At 31.4% G+C, this 16,526-nt stretch overlaps 1 protein-coding gene and 1 pseudogene across 2 annotated transcripts; both read right to left on the reverse strand.

Moving 5' to 3' along the window:
* Nucleotides 1-957: 957 nt before the first annotated feature.
* LOC114367711 lies at nucleotides 958-2,405 on the reverse strand (annotated as a pseudogene).
* A 7,706-nt stretch (nucleotides 2,406-10,111) lies between these two features.
* LOC114425107 (putative E3 ubiquitin-protein ligase LIN) lies at nucleotides 10,112-14,625 on the reverse strand. Of its 2 annotated transcripts, none has more exons than XM_028391873.1 (7): nucleotides 13,399-14,625; nucleotides 13,147-13,285; nucleotides 12,115-13,055; nucleotides 11,849-11,993; nucleotides 11,407-11,661; nucleotides 10,770-11,079; nucleotides 10,112-10,414 (listed from the first exon to the last, which is right to left on the reverse strand). In XM_028391873.1, exons 1-7 carry the CDS (start codon nucleotides 14,445-14,447, stop codon nucleotides 10,284-10,286), a joined length of 2,970 nt encoding a protein of 989 aa, XP_028247674.1. In that variant the 5' UTR covers nucleotides 14,448-14,625; the 3' UTR covers nucleotides 10,112-10,283. The 2 variants fall into 2 exon arrangements, with proteins under 2 accessions (XP_028247674.1, XP_028247672.1); XM_028391871.1 differs by having other exon boundaries at nucleotides 11,849-11,996; nucleotides 13,399-14,624.
* Between the last annotated feature and the right edge of the window lie 1,901 nt (nucleotides 14,626-16,526).

A 16,526-nucleotide genomic window follows, 5' to 3' on the forward strand; every position in this document is an offset into this window, starting at 1 on the left:
GTGCCATGAAGAGTTGGACTGCATTAAATTTGGGAACATCCCATTTCCCTGTGCCGGGAGATGTTGAAGATTATCCATCATTCATCATTCATTCTAGACTAACAATAATAATAATAATTAACACTTGTTGTTAAAAAGAAATTACTCACTTTGACAACAAGATTGGTGCTGGCTGGTCTGTGACATTTTTTATTCAGTTAACATTATTATTATTTATTTAGAAAAAAAATTAAAGAGGGATAATAGGAAAAAGGGTTGTGCGAGTTGGAACCCTCTCTATTGAGCATTCTAAAGACCTGAAGGCCTTCCTTGTCCCTCTCTATTGAGCATTCTGAAGACCTGAAAGTCTTCCTTGTCGCTCCGGTTCTGAACCCTCCATGTAGCCCACCTAATGTCGTGTTTGGTTGAAATGGTGAAAATAAAATAAAAAAACATTTGAATTAAAATAAAGTATAAGAGATTTAAGATCCACTTGGAATCCACACAATTTCTTCACTTTTTCTCTCCCCCTCCCCTCGACCAAACACATCACAAAGGTTGTTTGGCGTGAGTCACTGAAGGTGGTTCTCGTGAAGTTCTCATCGTGGGCTTGTGGTTAGTGGCTACATTGGCTCCATGAACAATGTTATCTGGTTAACATTTTACTAACTTTTTTTGTTACATGGTAATTGTCGTTAAGTGAATAGTGGATAATGACACAAAATGGAGAAATATCATTCAGGTCTTAACCACTTTGTTTTGTTCTTATTGTGCCACCAATTAAGGTTGACTATTTATTCATATATACATAATGGTATAATAGAAAACAGAAGATGGTTTCTGGACTGAGCCATTAGATTCGCGCACAAACTTCTTCACTGTTTTGAGCAGAAAAAGCAGAATATGAAATTCACGTGTAGACAGCAGAGAAGTTATAAGCTTTTGCCCTTACTTATGGAAGAGTGGACAACAAGTTCTTTAGATCAAGAACATTATGTTTTCCAGGTCAGCATGCAATGTGTAAAATCCCAGTTCAAATGAAGCAGTTCGTGAAGCTGATGAAGCATCTTTAGAAGATGAAGATGCTGTTGACTTTGGAGATTGCATCCCAATCCTTGCTTCACGGTATAATCGTCCTCTATAAGCAGCAAGGTCAACATAATACACAGAAGGAACTAAAGATACAGGTTTAGTGCACTTTGCAAAGGTGAAGCACATCTCGTATATTAGCTTCTGCAATTCATCAGATGTAAACTTGTTCTTGTCCCATAAGACATGGTAATGAGTTGGCTTGCTTGTACCTAGGTTTCCATAGTAACTACAAAGGTAGAAGTCAAACTCAAAAGGGTGTATAACTTTTGTGTCCACAACTGTTTCCGGCAAGATATTCCCACTGGAAAAAATCGAGTTTGATGTCGTTTTTGTGCTACAATAAGAGTGATTGTTGGAAAGTAATTTACTCCTTGAAATACTCTCTTCAAATCTAGTAGCTCTTCATTGAGAACCATGTCAAACTGGTACTCACTCACGCCATCACGAATAACAATTCTTTCTGGCCTAACTCCATTCATCCTCCTATAGCATGCAACAAGCTCAAGACAAACATCCCCAAAGTTCAATATTTTCTCACTTCGATTGTATTGTGGGAAAACACGTGCTGCATAACGATTTGCAGCAGGCCAATTAACAGTAGCAACCACAGCAGCAATCGATGGACTCCTGGTGTCTTGATAGCCAGGATGGTTGACATCAACCCCTAAAAACATAACATGTCCTTCACCCTAAAAGTAAGGTATCCCATTACTGAGCTCCAGGTTACTGCCTCCAAGCTTGGCATTGATCTTGAGAGCCAGATTAGTATAAAATTTGTCCTCCCCTTCATTAGCACTATTAGACAAGCAGCATTGTGTCACTATCCCAAGTTTGGTCTCAGAAATCCACTTGAGGTACTTATAACCAGGACTTTTTTTAGCCATTACACACAGAAGAAGTTGCAGGTGAGCTTGGTTATATTTACAAATGTTGTTAATTTTTTCAAGTAATTCGGATAGCAAATCATAACTTGCAAGTATCTTCATTGAAGATTCTTCATACCAAATGGGCTCCTGCATGTATATACCCAATTTCTTGTATTTACCTATAAGCTTTTGAATGAATTCCTTTCCTCTTAATTTGTACTTATATGAACCACAACTAGTGAAATCAAGAATGCCCCAATACTCAATCGGTTTACCTTCCACCATTGATCTTCCAGAAAGATTCCAGTGACATTTCTCCATATCCACTGTTAATTTGATGATCTTTCTATTTGGATCACCTAACTTCAACTCTGGAGAACCAAGTACACGTCCTACAATAGTTGTAATGCTTGTGTTGACACTCATTCCAAAATTTTGAATAAGATCACCACTGCCAAATGAAGACATTGTAAGTGAGACATGTCTCCTACATATTTTAGATCAAGGTAGTGGACCATTTATATAATCATGAATATATCAACAGACATTACAAGGTAATGAATAGAAAATTGTGCAGGTTTGTACTTATATATGCAAGCTAGAACAATTGCTACACATCTGAGCATTATTTTGATAATTTCATGATTTGAAAATTAATCACTGTCACTATAAATAGAAATTTAAGTGCATTTGTTGCATTCTATCAGGAGTCCAATAGTATATTTTCCTAATTTCATTAGGATTCTAGCATTAGCAATGTGATTCATGTTATTTAACTAGGAGTCTAGCATTAGCTGTGCAATTCATGTTATTTAACTAGGAGTCTAATTGCCAATTTTATTATAATGCTAAGAACACAAGACAAAAATAATATTCTATCCTGTCTTCCAAAGAAATCCGAGTTTCTTCATTTTCCCAGTCTTAATAGGTTCAAAGACTACCACTGTAAAGAGTAAAGTGTAGTTCTTTCCTCTCCCTCTAGCAACTATGGGTTTCCATCATATTATTACGCTTCTTTCTGATTAGTTTCTTGTTTAAATGATTCAAAGAATTTACCAACTTCCACTTTGGCAGTTAGTAACGGAGCACATGGACCAAACTTGTTCAGTGACTTGAACCTCGTTTTTGTTTTAAGAAGGAGTCAACAACACACTCAATAAATTTGTTAGTGTTAAGAAGGTCCAATGATATCATATATACTCAAGCATTTGAATTAACAGAGCTATTTAACTATGAGACGAATTTGTCAACCCCTTTATAAATTTAAGGATTAAATTGAGTATTTATCCAATATCTAAATGATAGAGTAATGAAAGTGAGAGTTTTAATTTCCAAATTATATATTTTAATTTAAAATATAGAAATAAATCATTTTAGGTATACGCATAAAAAAAACATTTTAGGTATAAATTTGTAAAATAATTTTTATAAAATTAACTATTTTTAATTGTAAATTGATTCATGAATGAATTATAATTAAAAATATTTAAATTATAATAATAAAAATAATTTTATTATTTATTTGTAAAAAATATTTTTTTATATAATTATTAAAATACTCAAATCACTAAAAATATATGACATGATTGATAAATAATGTCCCATTAACTCATATCATATCATAGATTCCATCCCTTAAGTGAATCCTTCTGGAATACCTTGTCCACAAAAAAAAAATGGTGCGCAAATCGTAGTCTAATCTATAATAATTGTAGTTTTTTTTTTTTAATGATTCCTAGTCATTTGCTATGTTTCGGGTCTATGTGCGGTTCTATTTTTTCGTCTCTTTGTTGAATTGGTAAGTTTCATGGATTGGCCTTTGTTCATGGGCCTAATGTGTCTTGCTGCGGGGATTTTCTTCCTGACCTGATTTTTTTTTTCTACACTCATCATAATTTTTTATAATTCTAATATTGTCCTTATATAGATCCATAAGTAGATTATTAGAAATATGTTTTAAGAAATAATTTAAAATTAATGATTCAGGTAAGTCTTAAATCTATGACTTTCTTGTTATTATCATGAGCTCTAATCAACTAAGTTAATAGATTAATTATATTATAAAATAATTAATATTATATATATAACACTTAAATTTCTAAAGTATATTTAATATACATATAATTTTATATAATAAATTTTGTAACGAGTAATTTTGATCTGTATTTTTTTACACATATAAAATTTAAATAAAAATTATAGGTTTAATAAAAAATTGTATATGTAAAAAAAAATTAATTTTTCAATTTTTTAATTTAACTATTTTAAAAATAAATATTTTAAATATATAAAATATTAAAATAAATATTTATAAAATAATTATATAAAAAAACAATTTATACATTCATTTTTAAGTAAACAAATTTAGTAAATAAATTATTTATTTATTAAATTAAATAATTATATAAAATTAACAACAATAATTTTTTTAAAAATAATTAAATAATAAAAAATTTAAACATTAAATTTTAAATAAATTATTTTATTAAATTAAAAATATATAAAATTAAAAAATACGGATTGAGAATCTGTATGATCCACCAATCCGTATATTTAATACCAAAAAAACACAAAAAACAGAACTCACGATGACAATTTTGGAACAACAACTGACATCAATCATGATCACACAATTGTGTAGTGGACGGATTTCCAATCCGTAATTCAAATTTAAATTAAATGAATGAGAGATAAAATTAGTTTTTCATTCCAAATGTTAGGTGTAGAAAAAATATTAAGGGTGCAGAGAGAAAATCCCCTCTACGTTGTACTTCTTACTAAGGAGAACGAAATAGCGCGTGTTTTGTGGCTTCGTATTTATTTTATTTTAGTTAATACATCTTAGTTACCTTGTTGAAAATAAATGCTAGCAATATGAACTTAATATTTCTTGTTTTGTAATTGAACGTATCTTTTACTATGACAATTGATTGCGAAAATAAATCCTTAAATAACATAAATAACAATAGAAATTGTTCCGTAAGCACGAGAATCTTGACAGTTTTTGGAGAAAGCGTCTGTTAACATTATGTTGAAAAGTATTTCATATAATTAGGGATGAAGATGGACTAAATTAAGCTAAGCTTTTATAAAGTTTGAACTTGGTTAGTTTCCTAAATTTAAGGTCATTTTTCCAATATAATTCTTTCTAAAAGTTTATAAAGTGTACTTAATAGTAAGACATCTTAAATAAGTTGAAAAAACCATCCTAAACTTATTAAGGAGTACTATCAAGTATCTAACATATCATTTGATTTTTTTTTAACATTTTCCTTTTATTGGTTGAATTCATGTAAATTTCCCTAGTTTGAGAATAAAACTTGTATATTTTGTAAAACCCACATGAATTTCACCTAATAAGAAACACTATGTTAGAAAGAGACTGCTTGAGAATGTGTTTTAACATTCGTCAAACTTCTACATATGTCAACGAGATTACGTTTCAATTAAATCAACAAATTAAATACATGATACTGAGATATTATAATGTAAATTTAATACAATGTTATTTATTTCTGTTGTTGTTTAGATAAATAGATCAACCATCAAAATCTAAAAGATTTTTTTAAAGAACATAAAGCTTGACCTTTTAACAAAATGGACTTTAAAAAAACTTCAACTTCCTTTAAACAAAACTTCAACTTAACTCATTTATAAATAGATTTAGTTTGACATATACTTGAGTTAAGTCACATATACTTGTGTTTATATATTTTTTGGCCATAGGAAAAATTAGTACGTGAGTCTTCTTTTTTTTTTTTTTTTTAATTCTTCCACCTTTTTTGTGTAAAAATTGTTAATTAAAATTTAATATTCAAGCAATATTTTCACATTTCATTCAATAGTATTTTATTCTACTCTATCTTACAATATAAATGATCTCAAATTAAATCTAAAAAAATTAATTTTGAAAATTCTTTTGACAATGACAACAATTGTAAGTATTATTAATTATATTTTATAAACATTATATGCATATAAAAAGGATTAATTCTTTAATATACTTTAATATTTTTAAGAAGACATTGATTTTTCTGTCAATATTTCTTTTAATACCTTCAGTCTAGGGAGAAAAGTTAAGACCAATAATATCAAATTAATGTTCACTAAAACTTAAATTTAGTTTAAGATAAATATAATATTTTTTTTTTCAATTCACTATCTTTTACAATTCTCAATTATTATGATTCAAATAAAATGTACAAAGTAATCTTATATTTTACAATAAAAAAATATGTAATCTCACCACTCTCATTTTCATCAAAATATACATCATATTCTTTTTATATAATTTAATCACTACATTCATTTTAATATGATTTTTTAATTTAAATTTAATGGAAACTAATTTTTCAATAATTTTCAAATGAATTATAAACTTCTCAAATGATTTGTAATATATCTATGTGTATACATATATTAAATTTTATAATTTTACTAATAAAATAATAATAAAAAATATAATAAAATATATTACCTGGCCTAATAATTTAAATGAATTTTTTATAAAATTAAAAACTTGGTGAGAGACGTAAGACAATGGCCTAATTGACCTTACCATTATCACGACACTGCGTCCTCATTCTCCTATTCTAGTCTATTTCTCCTATGATGAGCAACTTAAGTCCGTTTTGTGGAACTTAATTCAAGTCTTAGCATAATAGAACATTAATAAATGAATATTGGCTACTAGTTTTAGTTTTTAGACAAATTTATTTATGATAGCATGCACAAGTTGTAGGTCATCCAAGTATAGAGTTTGGTTAAAGATAGGAAAGTGTTAACACACTAATTAGTAAGATCCTATAAGTTATAAAATGTTATTATCGTGATGTGACATTATTGAACTATATAGTCTTGTTACTTAAATATGTGTGAGAGTGGTAGTTCAATTTTAGGTCTGTGCTTTTGAAACAACATATCTTAATTAAGGAAATGTTAACTCCCTGAAGAGATTTTAATACTTCCGGAGATCCAATTAAGGGATATTCTAATTTATTTATTTATGAAATATACCATGTAAAGCAATTTAAATTTCTAGGGATTTAACTTTTTATACTTCACTGTTATAACCTATCCTGAATTGGTGTTATTAGCACCCCCATTAACTAAATAACTTATTCATGAACTTTCATATGAATGTATTATTACCAAATAGCAATTCTCATTGTTTTAATTTTAAGTGAATAATTTCTTATTTTACATACATATAAATTGAAGGATGTTTTTTGAATGTTAAAAAGCAAGGCCGGGGACCATCAATCCACCTTCTCTTTGGTCTTCTCTAGGTGGTTCCCTACCTGAAACCGTATTGTGGGGCTGTAAAGCTTGGAAGCAAGTGAGATAGTCGACAATTTTCCTAATGAAGTTGATTAATTCTCTAACATCTTTTTATTGAATTTCCTAATCCTAATACTGATGGTCTTAATTTAACCATATTAAAAAAACAACTAAAATTTAAGCAAATTAACCTTTACATGATCACATCACAACAATAAACCACATAAGATTTTTTAATGATGCAACGGCTATACTTCATTTATACAACCGTGCATCATGCGTTGTTGGGTTATGCGATTTCAAGAGGAATCTTACACCAGTTTAAATTTAGTAATTTAGAATTTCTTTTTTACGAATTTGTCTTAACTCTTAACCAAAGGCAATTTTTATTTTGTGGTCCCTCCCTCATATTCTCTTAGATGCCATGTTCTTGAGCAGATATTGAACGGTGGTGTTCATATATATCATCATATATATGCGCAGCAAGCTTTCACATTAACATTATTCCAACATTGCATACAAAAAAATTGCAGTAAAGACTGACACGTGATGACGTGAACATTGCAAGGAGGGATGAAAGGAGGACCATACAGATTGTTCATGTACTTCATATAATTTTTTTTTGCTTGGATTGCTATCTTCTTTTGCAGTGATGCTGTTTTTACATTATGGGTTTCTCAAAAGAGGACAATGGAAGAAACATTGGGGGACTGGCCACTATAATATAATGGCTGCCAACTTATACCAAAACCAACACAAGTCCACATATATGTAACATTTGTTGATTGATTTGTGGTGCAAAATATTCTGGTCCAATCAAGAGACACTTGCCAAAATGCATTGGGGTCCCCCAATTGGGTGATGCTTGAGGCTTGAAGATGAGGAGGAATTATCATAGGAAGGTTTTTTATTTTATTTTTTTCCCTGTAAAATAGTGGTAGAATGGGTAGGCACTCTCAATACTATTGGTAGGGCGCCAATGACATGATGGGTTGGATGCTTGTAAAAAATTATCGAGAAAATTATTATACAAACATAAACAAATCGTAATAAATTTTATCTAGCTATCACAACTACTTAATTAGATTTTGATTGTCAATAGATTTCCCTAAAGAGGAGAAGGTTGCCCACCAAGTAAGATTTTAATATCGTTAGGGAGAATGAAACTCATTTATGGGAAGGATGAATTAAAATCCTTAATCATTTATTTGGACTATCACATGTCCACCCAAATTATATAGGGTTAAACCACAGGCGGTTTTATATTGTCACAACCAATGAACCAGTCAACTAGTTATCCGGGTGCCAAAGAATCTCTTTGCGGAAGATTGCTCACCACGCAGAATTTTAGTAGTGTTAGGAAGAATCAAACCCCAAATTCATGGGCAAGATGAGTTAATTTTGCATCATTAATTATGTGTCAACTCGCATTCGCATACAGTGTAAAAAAAAAACTCTCACTCGCATAGCAAGAAAATATTGCGACAATGAAAGCTTAAGTAGAGTTTCCTTTACGAGAAGGGCATATCAAGGATAAACACTAATTTAATTGTGAGTCCTTGTTGTCAAGTGATATTTGTCTTCTTCGTGGGACATTATAATTAAAGAATGATTGATGACTGATATGGTATTTACCACAAGTACATGGTAGCATGCTTCAATTGAAAAAATCACTCAAGTGGTCGAAGAACACTTATTTGGTTTAGCTTTAGTTGAACAAACTAGAGTGTGAACACTCATTTCAACTTGAAAATATAAACCGTTTGATGTGGATTCAATAATAGTTCTACATATTTTACAACAGCTATCACAAAAAAATATTGAGAACACTGAGGAGGAATCGAATCTAAGATATTGCAATCGTTTAGACAGATAAATTCTAATAGTGAAGTAAATTCTCATTGACTATTGCCTATTAAATAAGTATTATCTTTTAGTCAGTTAAAAGGAACTAAGTAGCAATATAACATACATTATCATAAGATTTATGATAAACACTAATTTTAATATCATATCAAAACAATTTTACTTTATATATAAATTATGTTACAAACCACCACTTAAAAGACAAAACTTCAATTCATGACCTTAAAGAATAGAATTGGGCTTGAATTCCTAAGGAAATTCACTAAAAATAATCCGTCTAATTTTTTTAATATTATTGACAAATTCAATGAATATTACGTACCTATAACATGTTAATATATTTTTTTAAATACAATTTCTTAAGTACCTTTATTAAATATTGTTGTTCTTCAATCATAATTGTGGTTTCAATTTAACAATTTCATTATAACTGTTTATACTAAAGACTGAAATATATTAAAATTAACATGGTAAGACTTTAATTCTGATTAGAAAATATTGCTAAAATTATATAAAAAATTGCATATTAAGTTTTGTCATGATTAGTCATATCATGTTAGTCATAAAAGCCAATTTTTTAGGTTGGAGCTTACGGAAAAAAATAAAGAATTGTTCCCTCCAAATTGGTTTCTTATAATGAATGATCACCATCATATTCACATAACTAGCCAATTATACGTCGAATTATTTGCAGTTTGTCTGCTATTCTTGACAAGAAATGAAGATTTTTTTTTATATCCAAGAGATTCTGTTTATAAGAAGAGATGGATGCTCACCCTGTCGCATTCTGGAACAAACACATAAAATAAAAATTGAAGTTTACTCTTTTGTCTTCTATTTCCTCTCTGTTACCCACGTGAAGGAGTGAAAACAAGACAGTGTGGAAATTTTGTAATCTCGGAACAAATATATATAACACTGAGATCGAGACCAAGCTAAGTTGGACATGTTCTAGCAATGAGTTCACTTTTAGAGACCCCTTTCTCTTCCTTTATTTTTCAGTAGTTTCTTTATTTGGCTAGGCAAACTTTTCAGAAAGTGAAATCATAAGATATCATGGATAAAGCACATAGTACGTTTCTTTTGATAGAAATATTTCCTTTGAAACTAATCATCTATACAATAGCCAAGGATGATTACAATCTCACTTGTGTGAAAAGGAAAGGACATTGAATGATTCAACAAAATGAAGATTGATAATCATTGTCTTAATTGAAAGCTGCTTTTTGAGAAGATTGAGATGAGCTCATTGGCTGTCCACGTCACTAGGGAGAGATTTCGGAGATGTGTGAGTGAGTCTTTGTCCAGTAATGGCAAGTTGGAGACACATCCTGATAGCAATATGATAAAAAAGTAAGTACAAATAAAAATAATGAAGAAAATTCAAACAATGATATAAAATTACAAATAAATTCTATAATAAGAACGTGTTATGCAACTATACTTTATGAATTTAATACCAACGATATTAAATATTGACTTTTATAATAATTACCTTAAAAGTTATATTTAAAATGACTTTTAATTAATTGATAATGTAAAATTACACTGACAATATATTTATTTTCATTGGGAGACACCGTGATGAAAAATCTAAAGTTTGAGAAAAAATATGAAGACAGTTAATCCTTTCAGGGCAAAAGTTAAAGTTTGGCATAGTTTGGGAGATGGTACAAGTTTTCAAACCTGAATATTTTACAAGATATAGCAATGAATATGAAGCTAGCACTCTTTCCTCAACATCTTTATCATAATTCAAGGATTGTAACAACTGTGGTCTTAAGATTGAGAAAACCATTGGTGGCAACTTTCGATCTTCAACCATGTTGAGGTAGCTGCTCATCCATGAAATAGTTATGAGGCTTGCTCGTGCTAAACATGGGATGCCATTGGCTATGGAATCTGCAAGTGCTGATAGTAAATTCTTATTTCCACTTTTGAACAAGACACAAGCTGCTCTTTTTTGCCAACTTTCTGCTTCTTCCTCTTCCACATTCTATTAAGTGACACACAACAATCAATAATATTGATGTGCTAAAAATAGAAACCCCTAGTACTAGAAGCATGCTGTCATATGTGAAGTAAAGACAAGCATTTTAAATATTACAAATTACACGATTATAGTTTGTAGTTTGATTTTCATGCATGCGTGTAAAGATGTTTACACAGTTAATTAGAAATCATCCTTGATATGATTTTTAAAGTAATTACTATAAAAGTCAAGGATCTTTTCATATGTATGACAATTTATAGATGAGAATATAAAATATTTATACACTGGTAGTGCATCCTAATTAAACTCTGGTTTATCACCAAAGCTTACCTTGTGAATTGGATCATAAACAACAATTTCCTTGCCAGGATATGAATCTTCTAAGCAAATTTCTCTGAAACCTGCTTTTTGTAAAAGCAATTTTTCCATTAATGATTCCCCTGAATCAGAAAAGTGACCTACTAATAGGACTAGAGCTCGGGCCGATTGCTGTTGCACTCTATCATTACATGTTTGACAATTTAAAGCTTCTATAAGTGTCTCAATTGCTTCTGATCTATGTAAGCTTCCCTTGAAAGGATCTTCCTGCAGCACAACTGCTACTGCATTTGTGAACTCTTCAAGGCATGTAAATCAATTTAATATAGACTTATAGAGGGTCTAAAAGGTAGCCTTTAAAAATAATGAAAAATTGAAAGCATAGAACTTAGATCATTGTTCACAACCAATGATTCCATATAAGCACTGTCAGGTTGAATGAAATCTTTTTTACCATAAGATCAAGCAGCAATAATATCACTGCAACTATAGGGCGTTCTTCAGGTGGAGACTTCTGAAGGTAAATGAAGAAAATGTGCATCACATTAAAGCCACCCCATCCATCTTTAAGTCCTCTCAAGAAATTTAAAGTCTTGGTTCTTCTGGTACGAAAATTAAGTCCTCTCAACATCTTCATATAGAAAAAATATGAAAAGGCAAAACAAGAATAAAAATAAAAATATATCTAGAAAGGTAAGTTAGAAGCACAAAGTTACATACCTATCAAGGTAGAGCAACTCAGCTAGCACAGACAAGGCATAGCCACTGGAATTTTGTTTACTCCCAATAACAATAAGTTCAAGCAAAGAAGTCTTATTTATGTTGTCAGCTAAAAAACTTCTACAGCTTCCTTCGGCACGAATGCAACATGAAATTATCATAGCAGCATTGTTTCTCTCATGGACCTCTCCATCAATTCTTCTCATTAGCAGTGTCAATCCCCCAAGTGAAAGAACTTGCCGGGCATTTTCTAAGTTCTTGTCTTCATCAAAACCTGTAAGAATTTGGTCCAAAACATAAAATGCTGCCACTTGAGGACTGCATTGTACTGTGAAGAGGGTCTGCAATTTGTCACCAAATTCCAACACTCGAAGTATTAATGGCACCCATTCCGAAGATAACATCTGCTTTGCCTTTGGTTTTGACAGATAAAGAAGAACTGCAGCTTTTAGAAACAGACTAGTGCTTTTTAGAAGCCTCACAAATATTTCTAGTTGAGGATCAGAGTTCAGAATAATTTGTCTAATTGCATCATTCTTTCCTATTAATTCTGCTAAAATTGATATGATCAATTCAAGGATCTCATCCTCAGTTGAGGAAAATAGCACCTCAAGCATAGCTTCAACGACATTAGGTTGTGTTAGTGCTTCTTCAACAAGAGGATCGCCAGGAGAGTTCAACCAAGCTTTGGTAACCACACGAATAGCGAATTCACATTCACTTAGAACATCTGATGAACATATAGTTGTAATGGCTCCAACAAAGTCTCTCGAAAGAGTTGAAACATTCTTGGATCTATAGTTGCTGTTTTTGAAGCTTTCCTCTGGTATGAACCTGCAAGAAAGGCATTGAAAATAATCTGATCTCTGTGGCACAGGCCATAATTGAGCTTGACTCTTACCAAGTTGGCTTGATCTTTCAACGAATACCCTATCATATTTCTGTCAACAGTGACAAACTAGGTTAAATGTCTGAAATCTATATTTTGAATCAGCAGGTTTTCATCTATGAATTGATGGCACAGAAAATAACCTGAACTGAACTGCATCTGTGTTCATCTACATACAACTTTTCATCAATCTCCAAACCTGTAGTAATTGCCAACACTCCATTTTGGTCACCAAGACCAGTCGTTTTCTGCTCTAGTTTGGAGCCAAACACTGTCTTGTATCTGTTGCAGAAAACCATAAGCATAAAAGCACATACATAACTACAAAGTGCATATGTTAGTTTCTCAAAAAAACATGGTTGTTGTGGTGAATGTTAGACGTTTATATCACTTACAAGTTTGGGTTGATTGAGGAATTTGAAATAAAGGAATCTGAAGACCTTCTTGATGATCTGTAACTTGGCCTTGATGGCAAAGAGACATTAGGAAGAGGAGGCTCACTAGCTCCAACTTTAAGCCATTGCTTGTAGTACTGAGCAAACAGATTAGTCCCCATATCCATTTTTTCATTGTAAACTTTGCTCAGCACCTTCATTTTCTTTTCCTTCTGACCGTGAGCTTCATTTGAAAGAAACTCAAGCTCAGTGTTGTACCAAATTTTAGCATGTAGAAGATGGGGAAGAAACAAATGCTCCCAAAGGTCAGGAAGCAAGTAAGTTCTAGCCAAATTTGGAGAATCACAAAACACTTGCAGTAAATGCTTAGAGGAAACCCTGTCATTTTTCTGCAACTTGTAAGCAATTGCCAAGTATAGTTGAGCACAAGCTGAGAGATGTGAATTTGGTACACCACAGGTTGAAGCATCCCTGGAAGTTTTAGAATTCAAACTAGAAACTATGGTCAAAAGCTCAATGGAATTCCTTAACCTTTTGATCATCCTCACCTGTTCCATTGTTCCTTGATTTTCTACCAATCTGTCAACCTTCTTCATACCCAATTCCATGTTCACAAAAACCTCACCACCTGAATCCTTTGTTGTTGTTGTTGTTCTTCTTCTGTCCAATAAAGAACTACACTTATCTCTCATTGTTTCCCTAAACTTATCATCTTTCACATATCTTCCTATGTAGCCACTGAGAATAGCAATCACTGCTTTAATGGAAACATCATCCATCAAGTGTCCCACCCTTCTTGAATCTGCAGACACCAGTGACTTAGAATTTGATCTTTCTGAAGCTGAACCACCCCTTTTGAATTGAGAAGAAGAAGACATACTTTGTGTTTGTGTTGTGCCTTTCTCTGCCTTGTGCTTAGATGAACCAAGGCTTCTTGGATCATGACAGATGTATGCAGAAAGTGGTTTTTTCTCATGTTGTGAAAGTTTGTGTTTAGGCCTCTCTGGGGTTGGATATTGGGTAGAGTGTTGTTCTCCAAAGGAAGCCATATGTTGGAGAATGAGACTTGGGTTGAAAGAGAAGTATGAAGCAAGAATGGCTTCAATGACATTCTTGGAACTCAAAAAAAATTATAAGATAACACAGGGACAGCTAGATTAGCTATAGTGGAATAGAGGCACAGCAATGAAGACAAAGAAAAGGCTTGGATTTGGTGAACGGTGAATGGTGAATCTTTTAGGCTATATTTTTAAACTATAAGGTTCTGTTCTGTAAAGGCAAAACACCCTTTTGGACCTGCTCAGTGAAATTGCCGCCACATTTCTAAACAATAGTCACTTGCAAATTGCATAGTTTAATTAGAGCATGCAGATAAGTACTATTGTATTAATTAACAACTGCAATTAGATGGTATTTTGTTACTACCAATTTTTTTTTTAATTTTAAATGATTATGTTTTTCGTTTACAGAACAGTACCATTTATTAAACTTTGAGAATTTGATTTTAATTAGCTCTTATTTTATGTTGTGGCATGAGTGATGTCTATGGCTTGCGTTGTTCTGCTGGTTTTTCCCGAAGATAGTGGCTTTAGTTTACTGGCCTCTGATGCTTTTTTGTTTGAGCTCACTTTTTTGCTTTTTGTTTTTCTAAACAGACACTTGCTAACTGCATAATTTATTTTGAGCATACAGAAAAGTACTTCTGTGTCATTAAGCGATTGCAATAAAAAATTATTTTATTTATTACTCAAAATAATTAAATTATTATTTATTCCATTGACAATGCAATACCTCTTATGAAATTTTGTATATTTGATTGGCTTAATTGTACTTTTTAATCCATCTTTTTAATATTTTGTGAATTTTACCTTCAACTTTTAACAAACTTACGAATTTTACCTTATGTCATTTACCTTCTAACATAATTACATTTTTTTACCTTTAACTTTTTATTATTTTGACAAATCTTAAACCTAACTTTTTTATTTTTTGACAAATGTTATCCTTAACTTTTTATTTTATTTTTGCAAAATTTACTTCCCACTTTTGTGCTTATTAATGGTAAACTTTTAAAGGTAAAATCCACAAGTTTCTTAAAAATTGGAAGTAAAATGTACCAAATTAATTTGTTGAGAGTAAAATTTTTCAAAAATTAAAAACTTAGGGAGTGAAAAATGCAATTAAACCTATTTGATTTTAAAACAGATCTTGCTTTTATATTCTGCTATGGAGCATGGCTTGTGTTGTTCTGCTGAGTTTTTTTTTTTTTCTCTAAATCTAAAGCATCCTTTGATTGGAATTCAAGGACTAATTTCACAGAGATATTTAGACCCATTAGGAGTTGACCTCTCTCAATAAGATTATTTGCTAACAATGTCATACTATGTTGGTGTTTTGCTTGTTCTTTATGCAAATAGTGGGTTTAGTTGATTCTCACTTGTGATGCTTCCTTGTTTAGCTTCTCTTTTATTTTTCTTGTTAAAAAGTGTTCTAAAAGTATTGATTAGAAACTAATAAAAACTATAACTGTAGTTTGTGGCACAAGCTGTTCATCAACAAACTAGCAAGACAACACCGGTTCAAACTACATAAGTTAAGCAGCAGCATAAATAGATAAAGAACAGAAATACCCCTCAACTTATGTGTAATATATATCCTCTGCATATTCACAAATCTATGTATGTAAATGCCATATAATTCCCTACGTTTCTAACATCACACGTCCCATCCAGACGCTGAATAATATCACCCGTGTATGTGCCCTATATCATCCGTCTTACAGAAGACTTAATCAAGAGTCAAGACATATCCCTTTCCCACAACTCACTTAATTACTTGTTTATAGGTGCACTTGAATAATCTAGTTCATTTTCCTTCAAAATAAATCACTGCATCATAACCTAACACAAATACCATAAGGTTTGATTTTAACCATTGGAAAGCTTGATTTTTGAGACGCCCAAAAATGGTTTTTCATAGGTAATTGGTAGGGAAATAGGAGCGCTAGGTTCTTGATCGTAAGGTTCAGTGAACTCTTTGTCGGCCATATCTTAAGTCCTTGAGATTATTTTCAGTATAGACAAGAACCGTGAATTAATTTGAAACTGGATCACAAATTAGCAGCCTGA

The sequence above is a fragment of the Glycine soja genome, chromosome 9 (genome assembly GCF_004193775.1).
Source record: "Glycine soja cultivar W05 chromosome 9, ASM419377v2, whole genome shotgun sequence".
NCBI classification, from domain to species: domain Eukaryota; kingdom Viridiplantae; phylum Streptophyta; class Magnoliopsida; order Fabales; family Fabaceae; genus Glycine; species Glycine soja.